The sequence below is a fragment of the Echinops telfairi genome, unplaced genomic scaffold (assembly GCF_000313985.2).
Source record: "Echinops telfairi isolate 266 unplaced genomic scaffold, ASM31398v2 ScPeMD7_5592;HRSCAF=6446, whole genome shotgun sequence".
NCBI lineage: Eukaryota > Metazoa > Chordata > Mammalia > Afrosoricida > Tenrecidae > Echinops > Echinops telfairi.
In genome coordinates this window covers 57,479,245-57,495,210 of record NW_022109491.1, presented here as the reverse complement: position 1 = coordinate 57,495,210, position 15,966 = coordinate 57,479,245, and the positions used below count along the sequence as shown (strand labels likewise).

The window sequence follows — 15,966 nt, the reverse complement described above, 5'->3', positions numbered from 1 at the left end:
CTACATAATTCTTGGTAGGTGCTGTCGAATTGGTTCCAGTTCACAGCAACCCTGTGTGCAACAGAACCAACAGAGCGGGATCTTATGCCATCGTCACAATTACGTTTATGTTGGAGCCAGTTTTCAATCCCGGTATTCAATGTTCTGCTGCTGTTCCATGGGTTTTCAATGTCTGATGACGGTGTTTCAGTGGTCTCCAGAAGGATTTCAGTGGCTAATCCCTTGAAGTGGACGGCGTGTTCCTACTTTGTAGTCTGTTCTTAGTCTGGAAGCTCTGCTGGAACCTGTTCTCTTTGGGTGACCCTGGTGGTATTTGAAATACCAGTGACATAGCTTCCAGCATCACAGCAACACACAAGCCACTACAGTACAACAGACTGACAGACAAGTGGTGGACACAATTCTTACACTTTCTTAAAGTTTTGTTTTTGGTATTCTTTATTACTTTTTTGGGGTATTCATTATGCTGATTGTTCATTATGCTGATTGTTCTTCTAACACATTAGTATTAACAGATTTGTCTTCAGTCTCACCTTGGTGTCCACATGTATTCAAAGTAGGCAACGTCCTGAAGAAAACTTCCTTTCAATTGATTGACCACTCATAGCAGATCTCTCCATGGAGTTGATTACATTATATTAGATATCATAATGGAGGATGATTACATCGTAGCTAGCAAAGCACTGAGACTCATGGTCAAACCAAGTTGACACACATCCTTACCCATCATTGTTATCTTAACCATTATTATCAATCCTTAACCCCTTGCCAACTTGACCCCTGTACACATTTCCTAATAATTTCTAAATGCAAACAATTAAAAAGTTATTATATATTAGATTCTGGATTAGAATAAGCAGCCTCCTGGAGAACACTGCCCCAACCACACACTAACATGACACAACTAGCTCATGTACAACTGAAGACATACCACACCCATTTACATCTTCTAAATGAAAAAAAACAAATATTTTATGCACACAGAGAAGGAAGGACTCATCTGGTTACAATCCTAATTTCTGCAATTGGTCACATGTTCATAGCTGGAGAACTACCTTCCTCCACTCCCCAGCCGATATTCACTTTGCCCTCGGCAAGCATTTCCGCTGATCATGGTGCTTTCCCTGTTGGCATGATCCAAACATTCATTCCTGAACCATCGGGGCCGTTACAAGTCATGTCAGAATTGGGCCGCTGCAGTTGTCCATCAACTTTCATGACAGGGCATGGTAATAATAACGTAGTCCAAAGAAATCTCCTGTATTGCAAACATACTTTTATTTTCCTCCCTTATCAGTCCAATTTTCCCTTGATAATCAGGATCAATCACACTACCTGTGTTAGGCTGAGTTTTCTAGAGAAACAAAACAAGGTACACAAATATATGTGTAAGAAAGAACTTTGTACCAAGAAAGAATTGCATATCAATAAAGCAGCCCAGTCTAGCCCAGTTCAAGTCCATGGGTCAGATGCTAGCCAGAGGCCCCTTCAGATTCACATACCTGCTGCTGGATGAAGTGAAAGTTGAAGCAGGAATCTGGAAGATCCTAGGCCAGTGGATACAGACTCGCATGGATCCAAGGTCTTCAGGAGTGCGATAGGACTCCAATAGTTTCCACACGGACTACCCCCAGGGCCAGATGCAGAATCTAAACAAGCAGGAAGGCAGAGAGGTGTGAGAGAGGGCTCAGTTCTCCTGTGTCTCACTTATAAAAAGACCACCCCACATCCACAAGGAAGCATCATAGGCTCCACCACAACTTTCACAAGGTGCAAGTTGACATAAACCTAACCATCACTCACCCAATACAGGAACTCCCTTTCCTTACTATTCATCCAGAGGCATAGGCAGCCCAAAATGGACAGGAGGGCATATTTAATTTTCACTTTAATGGAGTCAGTGTTTTTTCTCCAGGTGGGTGTATCTGTTTATCCCTTTGGAACTGAGGTGTCCAGTAGTGCAGAGCATTGGATTGCAGGCACAGGAAGGAACACTGTTGTGAGTAGGTGACCAGCGATGCCCATCACATTTCTTGCTATTGGAATCCTGACTATTGGAAAGACAGCACCGTCTATTGAATGTCGGGTTAGAGCAATACAGTCTCCTGGAACACATTGCTTCAACCACACATGGTATTGCCACCTACCTGGCATAAGAAATGTCTTTAAAAGGCTATTTCATTGTCCTCACAAGTAAGGTGTTTCAAGATGACGAGAAATGTGCCAAGATTCATGAAGTCTATGAGCATGGGTCCACAGCCACACTTCACTTACTGTGAAATACGTCCCTTGATCCCAAGCGATGCTGTATGAGATCCAATGCTGCCGGATAAGGCATTATATAAATCCACGGATGGAAGTTTTGGCAAAATTGCACATGGGGTATGCAAATCCATAACCAGAGTAAGTGTCTATTCCAGGAAGAAAAGTCACCGAAATGTTCACGATAGAATCAGTCCAGTATGATCAACTTTTTACTAGGTTGATAACCCAAGGAATGGTTCTATATTGGTTACTCCCTGTTGGTATTTGCTGCTAGTAGATTGTGCAGTCAGCAGTGGCTATAGTCCATTGTAACTGACCCTGTGTATAATCTGCATCCCTGTCACCATGGTCATTATCTTCATGAGTCCATTGGGCAAGGACAGGTGTGGCTGGGGAAAGATGACTGGTTTCCACAGAATAGGTCATCCTATCCTATCCTATCCTATCCTATCCTATCCTATCCTATCCTATCCTGTCCCCTTGACTATTGAAACTCTCTTCTGCCAAAGTTATCCTTCTGCGCCTGTTCACATGAGAAGCCAAAAATAGCTTCACTTCGCTGGCCCCTTCAGAGCAGTCTACCCACATAGCGGTTTCCTACATCCTTGTCACCAGTTTTTCCATCCTATTCCTTTCAGCTTACTGACCATCCAGCCAAACTCTTGGCTACAGCACGTGAACCGATGCACAGTCATGCATCTGGCCACTTATTCTTCCAAGCAAAGCGAATAACCAAATGCATTGCTCAAAGTTCTACCCAATGGGGAGCTAGCCCTTCACCACTGTCATTCAAGGAGGTCCCGGAAAGGGGTTGCCCTGCTGCCGCTGTCCATTTTCATAGAGTGCCCACCTACCACTCAGAAATATCTCTAAACCAGGCAGGAATTGTTTCTTTCTCAGTCCCCATAAGACCATAGGTGCAGACTGAGAGGTAATGTGACAGGAGTGGAAACTCTGGGCGTGTAAGCCATTCCCTCATTTCTTTCCTTACTTGTGCCTCTGGTCTTGCTTAAGCTCAACCTTGCATATACCACTCTCATTTAATCATGGAGTATTGCTGTACATGCCCCACTTTATGACGCTGTGGTTAAGACAACACCCAGTACATGATGGGCAGCTCAGGGTGCAGAGTGACTGGGTGGCCCATGATTATGCATTAGTCACAACTCCAAAGCTCTTTCTCAAAAGGAGAGTAGTTATCTGTATAAGTTGGAAGGGCTTGGCTCCCAAATCCCAAGGGTTTGCACCGTGGTTCACCACTGGGGTCTGCCTGGATCATATGACCCAGGTGGCCAAGTGACTCACATAGTAGTCTAAACTTGTTGCAGATTTTTCTTTGGCTCTGGTACCACCCAGAATGAGCAGCTTTTCAAGTCATTTTATAATTAGGTGGGGATAGCACATCCAAATTAAGGATATAGCTCCAATATCCAAAGAAGTGCATTAAGCATTATACCCCTGTTTTAGTTATAGAAATAGCCATATGCAATAATAGATTCTTCAGTTTAATGAGAATATCTCAGCATGCCCTTCACCACTGGATTACTAGAAATTTAACTAAAGTGGAAGGCACTTGAATTTTGTCAGGCTAAGTTCCCATCCTCTAGCAAGAGACGATCTTACCAATAAGTCTAGAGTAACTTATTCTTCTTCCTTACAAGATCCAACCAACATCAGGTCATCAATATAATAGGTCAGTGTTACAGCTTGTGGAAGGGAAATGTGATTAAGGTCCCTGTGGACTGCATTATGACATTGTGCCAGAGAGCTGATATGTTCTAAGACGGGACAGTGAAAGCAAAGTGCCTCCGGCGATCCTTTGAAACCGGAATTTTAAAGAAGTCATTGGCCAGATCAGTAGCTGATGCTAGATGTGTTCATTTGTTCAAGATATAGAACTACATCTAGAACACCAGATACAATTGGAGTTCTCACTTGGTTAAGTTTATAGTAAACCATTGTCATTCTCCAAGAAGGACTTGTTTTTTGCACAAGGCAGAAAGGGAGTTAAATGGGATTGAGGTGAAAGTCACACCTGCATTTTTCAAGCCCATCAGGTAGCATTCATCTCTGCTATCCCTCCAGGAATGAATGTTTTATTTTCGTTTACTATTTACCTAGGCCAAGGTAGTTTTAATGGCCTACACTTGACTTTTCCTACCATAATATCCCATATCATACATATCAGGAATCCGTTGTGGAGATTCTAGGAGTTCTTGAGTATATTTGTTCTAGTTATGCATGCTGACACTGGGGAGATCATTAGAGGATAGGTTTGGGGACCCTCTGTATCCACTGTGTGATGAAGCTGAGTTAAGTCTCCATTAATAACTTGACCTCCGTATGCCCCTACTCTGACTGGGAGATCTCAGTGATATTGTCAGGCTTCTGGAAATGTTACTTCAGAGTCAATGCCCAGCAGTCTCTAACAAATCTAATTATTTCCTGTTTCTCAAGGAGCAGTCAGCCACTCTTGTAAAAAGGTGCACATTCCTTTGGAGAAGGCTGGGAGCAAAACTCCCAGTGTATATAATGAGGCCTTAACTCAAAAGGAGTCAACCTCCTCTTAATTCAAGGGCTGATGATCTGTAAACTTGCTCAAATCTGGGACTTTACTAAAGGATTGTGACTACTCTCTAGTGATTAAGTTCACTTGACCTAGAATTATTTGATTTGTACAGATCAAGTAAGCTACGAGGTTTCCAATCCATTCAACTTCTAACGATATTCTACCTAAGTAGCCAACTCCAAGAGTCCATCTGTCAGACTATTTTGATTATTGCTTTTTATTCTAAAGACCATTACAGTAACTATACCTACCTTATCTTTGTTGATTAAGTACTGCTACCTGCCCCTACCACTATGAGTCTAAGGAACCCCATTGTGATTAGGATCTTAATGTCTTGCCAGCTAAAGCAGGGAACTGGCTAAGGCAGCTGCACCATGGTCTGACCATCACAAAGCAAGAGACCTGAGAACTTGAAAGGCGAGGCTCACTGAGCCATTTATCCTCCGCCCTTCAATTAACCCCACATGTGTTTATCGGCCAGGTTGGCACCATAAACTAGCTACCTCAGGTGATAAGAGTAGCATTGTGTCTTGTCAGCAGTAATGACCTTGTGAAAAAAGTCTGGATCACTTCAGAGCTGCTCTTTCAAAGCATGGCATGTTTCCACTGGGTGCTCTTTTTCCTGGTCAGTCAGAACCCAAGGTACACATTTTGCAGCAACTCTTTTCATGCCCAGATCTTCTGTTAAAGTTCACTGAACCGAGCTCCAAGATAGTCCAGATAACTCCCCATCTCTACAATGGTTCATCGTTGATCTTCAAGCACAAGTGCATGAATTTCGAAGACATTTTTATCCATTCAGGAAGTTGATGGACGTCCAGAACAAGGCTTGTCATCAATCAACTTTTCACCTTTTTTGAAATGAGAAAACCACTCACACACTTGAGTTTTTCCCATAGCGCTGTCCTTGTAAGCTGTGTTCAACATCACAACAGTTTCTGCAGCATTTTTCCCAAGCAGGAAACAAAAGTCTCATAACTGCATGCTGTTCTCTTAAATCGGCCATCACAAAACACAAGATTCAAGTGAAACTGCTTTTACAAAAAATTCCCTGTGACCAGAGAGGACATTCCCAGGCGACACCACTGGGTTTAGGGGGAGTACCTCCTAGTCGGCGCTGCCTTTTTGTTGTTCTTGGTTTGGTTGTTTTCGATTAGGTGGGGGTTTGCCTATCAGATCGTCGCTTTTGCATTTAACAACTTCACCAACTTACCAAACCTCCCAATCGTGTATCCTGTTTCCTTCCCACCCCTCTTTTTACCTCACCTTCCTCATCTAGTACATCATCTTCCCCTACCCCCAAGTTAACACCTGTAGCCTATTGCTTTGCTATAGCTCCCTTCCCCTCATACTCTTGGTAACCAGTAATGTGCTTCATTTGTTATAAATCTTTCCTTGTTTGTTTTGTAACAATGGTCTCATACAATATTTGTTCTTTTGTGTTTGACTAACTACACTCAGCATAATTTTCTCCAATCCCATTCATGTTGTGAGGTGTTTCACAGATGTATCATTATTGTGTAGTGATGTGTAGTACTCCATTGTGTATCTGTGCCAAGGTTTCTTTATCCATTCTTTCACTCATGGCCATTTAGGTTGTTCTTATCTTCTTGTTTCTATAAATACTGTTGTGATGAACTTGAGTGTGAATATATCCGTTCATGCCTTGTCTTTATTTCTGTATATATCAAGTAGCACTTTTGTTGGGGCATGTGGTATTTCTATTTTCAACTGTTTGAGGAAGTGCCGTGGTGTTTCCCACTGTTTTACAGTGCCTCGAGCAGTGTATGATATGAGGCTTCCCTTCCCTCCAGCAGATGTTATTTTTTTCCTTTTTGCATGCTACTGTTAATTCTGGGGTGAAGTCTCTCATTGTTGTTTTGATTTGCATCTCACCAATGGCCAATGATCACAAGCATGTCTTCAAATATTTGTTGGCCACCTGAATGTCCCCTTTGGTGAAGTGTCTGTTCATGTCCTCTGCCAAATTTTTAATTGGATTATTCATCTTTTTCTTGTTGAGATGTGACCTTTGTACTATAGGTTTTAAATATTAGGCCCTTTCTCAGTATGCCATTGCAAAAATTTTTTCCAAATCTTTGGGTTTTCCTTTTGCTTTTTGGTGAAATCTTTTGATGCACATAAGTTTCTTATTTTCAGGAGGTCCCAGTCATCTCGTCTGTCATCTGCTATAGGCATAGTGTTTCATTTTGTTTGATAGTGTTTTCTGCTATGTATTAGGGCCCGTAAGTTGTCTCTATTTTTCATTGATGATCTGTATCGTTCTAGGGTTTACATTTAGATCATTAATCCATCTTGATGTTTTGTTTATGAAGTAAGATATGGGTCCTGATTCCATTCTGCAAATGGAATTCCTATTTTGCAAGCACCATTTGTTAAAGATACTATCTCTTCAAACTTAGTGCATTTCAATCTCTATTCTATTTCATCGATCTGCATGCCTCTCATTGTACCAGTAGTAGGGTGTTTTGATTAGCATTGCTGTGTATTAAGCCTTGAGATCAGGGAGTGAGAAGCCTTCTAATTTGTTCTCCTTCTCTAGTGGTGCTTTGCTTATTCTCAATCTCATTCCTATCCTTATAAAGCTGTTGATTAATTTTTCCCATCTCTTTAAAGAATGATGCTGGGATCTGGATGAGAATTGCATTATATTTATAGATCACTTTGGTAAGTGTTAACATTTACAAAATATTAGGTCTTCTTATCCATGAGCATGGAATATTATTCCATTTATGTAGCTCTCTTTTGGTTGTGTAGAGTAGGATTTTGTGGTAGTTTTTCTTCTGGCAAGTCTTTTGTTTCTTTAGTTAGATGTATTCCTAAGTATGTCCCTTTTTGAGCAACAATTGCACATGGTATTGCTTTCTTGATTTCCTTTTCAGGGTGCTTTTCCTTAATCTACAAGAATCCTACTGATTTTTGTATGTTGCTCTTGTACCCTGCTACATTACATATCTTTCAAGTATTTCCAATTATTTTCTGACACTCTTTGGGGGTTTCTACATATAGCGGTCTATCATCTGCAAATAAAGTGAATTTTGAGAGGTTGGAGATGGAGGTGCAGAAGGAGATAAGACTCAATCAGGAATGAGAAGTATAGAGAGGCTTTATTAAGACGAGGGAAAACTCCCGGATGTCCGCAACCCAATGAGTTAGGTCAGGGAAATCGCAGCTTGTCGGTGAGGCGGTGGGAGATAAATAGGGCTGGAGCTAGGGAGGTATACGTTGACAAGAAGGGAGATTTTTGCTTGCAGCTGCAGGACCTTAAGTCAGGATGCGATCTGTGGGAAGTGCCTTTGTTGTTTGCCAACCTGCTCCCTGGAGTGCTGGGACAGGGGCTGCACAACCTTGGTCTGGGGAGATAAGCTCCTTGGAAAGTTGGGGCAGAAGATGCATACTTCAATAGGTCATTTATCTTCCTGAGAGGCTGGAAACGGGGGTCTTGAAGTTCTATCTTCCTGAGGAGCCGGAGAGGAGATGGGGGCTGCCTAGTCCAGACCCGGCCCCCAAAATTTTACTTCCACTTTGCCAATTTTGATGCTTTTGTTTCTTCTTGTTTTCACAGTGTGGAATGAGAGTAGTGAAAGGGGCTGTCTTTGTTGTTTGGTTTCCATTCACAAGAGGACTGTTTCCGTTTCTCTGCCTTGAATGACATGTCGCTGTTGGTTCTGCATATGTGGCCTTTATATGTTGAGGAATTTCCTTTCTGTTCTTATATTGTTGAGGGTTTTATCAAGAATCAGTGCTAGATTTGGTAAGATGACCTTTCTGCATCAATTAATATGACCATATAGTTATTTTGCTTTGTTTTACTGATATGGTGGATTACATGGACTGTTTTTCTAATGTTAAACTACCCTTGTATACCTGGTTATGACGTCTTAGGTTTTTTTATATTTTGTTGGATTCTACTGGCTAGGATTTTGTTGAGGTCTTTTACATCTATGTTCATGTGTGATAGTGATGTGGATGTTCTATCCCGGTGATATCTTTGCCTGGTTTTGGTATCAATGCTATCCTCACTTCATAAAATGAATCCAAGTCAAAGTTGGCTGTCTTTTTCTATTCTGGAATATTTTGAGTAGAATTGGTATCAGCTCTACTCTTAATGCTCCATGGAATTCCCTAAAGAAGCTGTCTGGCCCTGAGATTTTTTTTTGTTATGAGTTTAGTAGCCAGATCAATGTCTTCTTTGGTTATGGATCTGCTCAGTTTTCTTTACATCAGTCTGAGTTAGCTTAGAGTACAGTCCTGCATAGTATTGTGTTATTATCTTTTTTATTTCAGTTGGTTCTTTGGTGTTGTCTCCTATTTCATTCCTTATTTGTGATAGTTGCATCTTCTCCTTTATTAGGTTTGTTAGGTTTACCAATGTTTTCTTAATTTTGTTAATCCTTTCAAATACCAACTTCTTTTGTTCATTCTTTTTATTGTATTTCTGTTTTCGGATTCATTTATTTCTGCTCTAATTTTTATTATTTATTTTCTTCTGATAGTAGAAGGTTTATTTTGCTTCTCTTATTCTAGCTGTTAGGGATGTTGGAATAATGTGTTGATTTGGGCTCATCTTTTTTTGATGTGTGCATGCATTTATTGCTATAAACTTCCCTGTGACCCAACGACCCAACGATTGTGGTATATTTTATTTTCATTCTCATTTACTTTAAAGCATTTAAAAAATTCCTTCTTTATTTCTTCAATTACCCAGTAGGGTAGCATGTAGTTCAATTTCCATGTATTTGATCCCACCCCCACTGTCCCAGTCTTCCTATTGTTGATTTCCAATTTTATAGCATTGTAAGCTGAGGAAACTGTTTAAAAATTCTCAATGTTTTACAATTTGTTAAGACATGTTTTGTGGCTTTATAGACTGTTCTAGAGACTGTTCTATGGGCACTGGAAAAGATTGTATACGCACTGTTGTTGGGTGGGGTGTTCGCTATATATCTGGAAGATCAAGTTGATTAATTGTACTGTTTACTTCTGTGTCTTTGCCAAGTTTCTTTCTAGTTGTCCTGTTCTTCCTTCAGAGCTGTGTACTGAAGTGTACTCCTGCTAATATTGTGTATTGTCTATTTCTCTTTTGAAATATTAAAGAGTTTGGCTAATGTATTTTGAGGATCTTTCATTAGGTGCATAAATAGTTGTACTTGTTGTGCACCCAGCACCTGATCCTTGAGGGTATAGCTCCAATCTCAGATGGAGCAGAGGTTGTCTGTGAGCATGGAGGTGCTTCAGTGGCCTGTGGGTGAGTCAGGGTTGGGACTGACTATGCTGCTGGTGACCAGGAGAGTGTGGGGAACAAGGAAAGATCCTACATTTCTCATCACCAACAATCAGTGTACACTTATGCTGTTTGGCAGCTGTTTCAGTCAAATGCTGCTTTCAAAAGTTCCAGGTGTTTGCACTCTATCAGGCCAGCCAACAACTCGCCCATCTGTCTCCTCTCTCACTGCTCCCCAGCCCCAGCTTCTTCTCACAGGTAGCATTCAATCTACTTCTTTATCCATTCCTCTGAAGCTCAGGGTTCCAAGACTGTTGTCTGTATCTGTTTCATTTGTTCTCTCATGTCTTTGGTGTACAAAGTCTGTGTAGACGTCTGCCTAGTCCACCATCTTGCCTGAAGTTCTTTCTTATTAATCTTTAAGCTGTTAACCATTTGATGCTTCGAATATTTTCCCCAATTTGTTGTCTGCCTTACAATGTTATTTATGATATACAATGTATCTTATATACATTTTCCCTCCTAGTTTCCTCCTTTACTTTTATTTTTAGGAAGGCTTCTCTACCCTGAGGTTAGTGAATGTTTTCCTGTACCCGTTTTTCCCCTAGTTCTTTTAACTTATCCACATTTTTAAGCCTTTAGGTTCCTCTTAGTAACTGCTCAGACTTAATTGATGTTCTATAATTTACCTCTCTACTTCATATTTCTCTTCTTGATCTCTCTTCTAATATTCATTGTGATTGCTGCACAGAAGTTCACAGACAAAATTCATTATTAAAAGGTTTATTAAGGATATTAAGTTGTGATACCAGCGAGAAATGCTCAGGGTAGTTGTTTACCACTTCATGGTACAAAGTTTCAGGTCTGCTAATAAATGCCCCAAAGGTTACACCACTCTGCTCTAAGCCTCAAGCCAAAGGCATTCAGCTCAAGCTCTATGGGTCAGCAGACCTAGACCCGTGAATTTAAGTGCCCAGAGTCACCTATGGAAACTGCATGGTTTTGTAGACACTATGAGCCAGGGGTGGAGTCAAACCTGTCAATTTTGTATGAGAATGAGGGACTTGGGAAATGCCTCTTTCTCTGTCATTTCACCTTCCTCCTTGCTGGAACTTCACTGGGATTCTGTGTCCCCTACCAGGGAAGGCCCCATGCTGGCTGCAGCCATCAACCTATCTGTTCCCATCAACCTTGGATCCATACTTCTCTCTACCTGTGATCGTCCTGCTACCTGGTTCACCTGACTGCATCACTGACCTGCTGCTACATGAGTCCGAAGAGGGACTGATGGACTAGCATAGCATGGCTTAGACTGGGCTGGGGGGCCTTCTTGGCATAAAACTCTTTCTGATAGACGAATGTCACTGGATTTGTTTCTCTATCCAGCCTCTTATGGCACCCCACTCTAATAAGCCTCAGCCCAAAGGCACTCAGCTCCACTCCCATGGGTCAGCACGTCCAACTTCTCCAATTCAATGTCCAGAGGCACCTTGTTCCACAAGCCAGCCTCCTGCACAAAAACTCTCATCTTAACTTATTCCAAGGGTTGGGAAGTCCATCACTCTGTTTCCCTCTCTGGCTCCTAATTCTTCCCTGATCATCGGATGGTCCAGCTGTCATCTGGATCCGTGAGGTTCACTGCACAATGGCTCTTGCTGGTACTGAGATCCCTCCTCTGATTCGCAGAAGGCTCATTCTATACACAGCAGGATGGCACTCCAGGGAAGCCTGTTCACAATTACAGGTGAATCCTATCAGTATCTTCCCCCACCTTCTTATCAGACCCCTGCAGGGAACAGTCATTTGGCGAGTTGGAGATTTTGGCTGGAATAGCCACATTAAATAATTCACTGCCCCTACACTCACATATACACTCCCTTACAGACATGACTTCTGTAACAGACACAAACTTTTTAAAAATTGAGAATGACTTGACTCTTCTTAGTGGAGCTTATGATTTTGTATCCTTAATCAGGTATTGTGTTTTCTGCCAAAAGATACATTCCTGTGTTTCTTCATTTAGTCACTTAACAGCTGTCTTCTGATTTTTAGGCGTCCTGGAACACTGATGGCGAACTTTAAGGGCCATGCTCTCCCAGGGAGTTTCTTCCTGATAGTTGGACTTTGGTGGTCGTTGAAGTTCCCACTTAAATACTGTCATCAAAAACGGAAGAGCAACCATATGAACCACAATTATTCACGTCTCGAGATAGCTGAAGCAGTAATTAGGACTGTGTTTCCAATTATTGGTAAGAGTGGGGGGAACGGTGGGGGGGTGGTGGTGGTATTTGATCCATAGTGTCGATCTATCATATCCAGAACCTTGGGTCCTTTTTCTGGTCCCTGTGAAATAAGTATTTTGACTGGCAGAGATAACAGATAGGGCTATAGTGAAAATGAAGGGGTGGGAGGACAGAGTAGTTGAAAGAGAGCTGAATCCACATCACTCATTCCTGGAACGTGGTAGATAATGCCTAAAGGATTTCAAGTTGGCTACTAAGCTAAGTATCGTATTAAAGTATCTATTGTGTAACACATCCCATCATAGTACACGATGAAAAACTACCAAACTACATTCTTTGCCCTAGAAAGATGTAGGTATAAATTATAGGACTAGAACACATACTATGTGACACAAATAAAAATTTTAAAGAGATTAAAGTAGATTAGGTTCATGCACATGAGCTATATGAGAAAATACTGAATGGAGTTAGGATTTGGTTTAGAAAAATAATCTTTTTTTCTCCAATTGCCTTTCCTACTAACATTTCATAGTAGTTAACGTCTTACTCCCTCCCAAGAATTCACAGAGAGGGGTAATTTCTATTAGAAGGTAGGTGTAAGTAGATAGCAGAACAGAGGGGAAAACCATCAGCAGGGCACTGCTTGAGGTTTTCATTACTCTGCTTCATTCCAACAAAACCCACAGCTTCTAGTTCTTTCCATCCACCCCACTCCACCCACAGGGGAGTAGTGGCAGTCATAGAACGTTCTTCTTCAGGATCCGCTCCTCACGTGGATAAAATAAGGAATTCTGTTTTTTCAGTTGCATTCCTCTCCTGGTAATTTTCGTCTACAGAGTCTTGAGGCAACTACAGTCACTGCTTGAAACAAAGTTTACTCCATTTCATTTCTCTTGTCTAGTTGAATGTTTCTCCCTCACCTCTCAGTCAGGCAGGCGTTCATGTCTTTCAGGAGCAGAACGCGGCAGGGGCCATTTGGCTTAAAAGGGTAAGGAAAGCATCAATTTCACCTGGAGAGAGCTGGGAAAATGATGACAGTTGGCCTCTTGGTTGGAGTAAAAATAATACCTGTTCAATAAATATCTCCTGACCATTACCAGAAATTCACTGTTCTAGGTTTGGGGACCCACACATCGTCCCTGTTTTCTGAGGCTTCCATTTCAGTGTCCCAGGGATGTCCTTTCCTGGACTCCTTGATTACATACATATAGACATATTTAGATATAGATATAGAGAGAGAATAGGTCAAAGAACAAGTGTTCAGAGTCCAGAATGTTGGGATGGGGCGCTTGAATTCTAGACTTCCTCACGAACACTGTGGACAAGGCATATAGGACAATCTTGTTCCTTCCTTAGTAGAAAATAAAAGCTGATGGGAACAGAACTGGGAGTTACATTGCGGCCCAGCTTCACCCAGCTTCTAGCTACAACCTTGGCTCTCCAAAGACACAGACTAACCAGAAACCGTATCTAAGACCTCCACCCACTTTTCTCTCTCAATGTTCAGGAAACAGAGCTGGAAAGAGCCCACAGCTTAGCCTAGTCCTGTACCAGAAAGGGCACTCACTGGAAGTCTGCCCTGATGGAGAGATGGCAACACTGTCTCTGTCCCTGCATGCATAGACATGTCTCCGTCACCGGCGTTCTATTTGGAGTTTAGCCTTTTCAACCCACTTCTTCCTTCACTCTTGATGTGGCAGGGGAGCCCAAGGCTTAATGGCTTTCCCTTTATCTCATGCAAGTGATCTTATCTTTGCTACTAGACAAATTCCCAGGAGACTGGAGTGGGATGTGTTTATCATCTAATAGGTTTTATTGGGAAATATGACCTGGGGAGTTTTTAGACTAGGAGGAAGAACAAAGCAGAGAGAAGGGAGAACCGAGAATAATCTAAAGTTATCAGAATAGCTGCAGGCAAGGACAAGCAGGATTGAGATAAGAGAGTAAGCCAGAGCGAGATAAGAGCAGAAACAGGGACCAGGGAATCAGCAAGGGCAAGAAGAGAAAAAGAGAGGAACCATGTGCTGCTATCCCCTGGGTGCTATAGTTAATAATCAGGGAGGGCACCTTGTCTTCCTGACTGGCAAGTTTCAGTGGTGGTGGTGGGGAGTTGACATAAACTCTGGCCCGCTGCACACATGAAGACTTTGGCCTGTGCAGGAAGGTGTGGAGGTGGAGAGAATCATGGGAAGGAGAAGCTCAAAATGGTCAGGTGCCACTTTAAAGCTTAGCCTGACCCATCACTGGGCAGCTTTTTTACTATTGTTTCTTCATTCTTCACATCCTATACCCTGACAATAAAACCAAAGTCTTTCCATTGGTTCTTCATTCCTCATGCTTCATCCCCTGAAAAGCAAAACAAGATGTCTGCACAAGTCAATCGGTGAATACCTCATTTGGTACTGGAGTAATTGAACCGTGGCAGCTGATTGGCTGAACCCCAGGCCACCTCTAATGCACATCTCTGTACGAGGCAGTGCTATTACCCAGACAACACTTTAAAGAAGGAATCCTGTCTTCTAAGAATAATCAGGGAAGGGGAAAGTTTTACACACACACACACACACACACACACACACACACACACACACGTTTATTAGGAGAGGTGCATGCAAGTGGAGATAGGGAGAGCCTATGGCTTATGCAGAACTTACCTGTTTCCCTAACAAAAGTCATTAAGTGGAAATGAATTTTTTTTATTAATTAGATAAGTGTGAATTTCCAGGCAAATAGCCTATTCAAGCAAGACCATGATAATTAGGTGCACACACAGTAATCTCTTCGAGATGGATCCGTTGGGAAGGCTCCTGGTACTGGTGAGCAAGACTTATTCTGGGAGAAGTGGACTGGGTTATAGAACCAACTCGATCATCCAGGAGCTATTCTAGCAGGAAACACTACCTATCGCTGTGCAGACAACGAATACCATTTGCATAAGTAGTAGTCACTTTCCTTCTAATAGATGGGCCAGATGCCATTTCAACAGGAAACGCTGTATGTGGCGATGCATATCACAAATCTATTATTCGTATGACAGTCAAGTTCTTTAACTGACTGAACTGGTGCAGGAAGCCGGGTGAGACTTTATAAAGAGGGTGTCTCAATGTCAACAACAGAAGAGTTTTCCCACGTTAGAACAAAGAGTATTTGAACTTATTTTCTGAATATAACATGCTTAAATCTTAAGATGTTGGACATCTCTTTGAACTGAAACAAAGAGAAAATTGGATCAAAGCCACATGAGGGGGTTAAGTCCCACTAACTTGTTTTATCTCTACTTTGCTCATGACTTTGAACTAATCTGTGTTGTCTTTTAAGAAACCCTTCCTCCATCCTGCACTTCCACTTTCATTTCCTGCAGGTATTCTGGCAGAGCAGTTTGTTCCAGATGGGCCTCACCTCCACCTGTCTGCTGACGACCACTGGGTCAAGCTGATGAACTGGCAGCACAGCACCATGTACCTGTTCTTTGCAGCTTCAGGAATCACTGATATTCTCACCTACTCTGTCACCTACCTTCCTTTGGGGATGGACAGATTGGTTATGGCTCTGGCAGTATTCATGGAAGGTAATTTAGAATGGACAGAAAAGAGTAGACTGCTAAGTTGTGTTTGTGATGGATGAGAACAAAAGACCAGAAACAT

The 15,966-nt window shown here is 41.9% G+C and overlaps 1 protein-coding gene across 3 annotated transcripts in view; it reads left to right on the top strand.

Moving 5' to 3' along the window:
• Positions 1-15,966, top strand: part of TMEM45B (transmembrane protein 45B) — a 70,302-nt gene that overhangs the window by 44,172 nt on the left and 10,164 nt on the right. For all 3 annotated transcript variants that reach the window (XM_004714195.2, XM_045295571.1, XM_045295572.1), the window contains exons 2-3: positions 12,132-12,328; positions 15,684-15,890. In XM_004714195.2, the coding sequence (XP_004714252.1) occupies positions 12,148-12,328; positions 15,684-15,890 (388 nt within the window). In that variant the 5' untranslated portion in view covers positions 12,132-12,147. The remainder of the gene's footprint in view (positions 1-12,131; positions 12,329-15,683; positions 15,891-15,966) is intronic.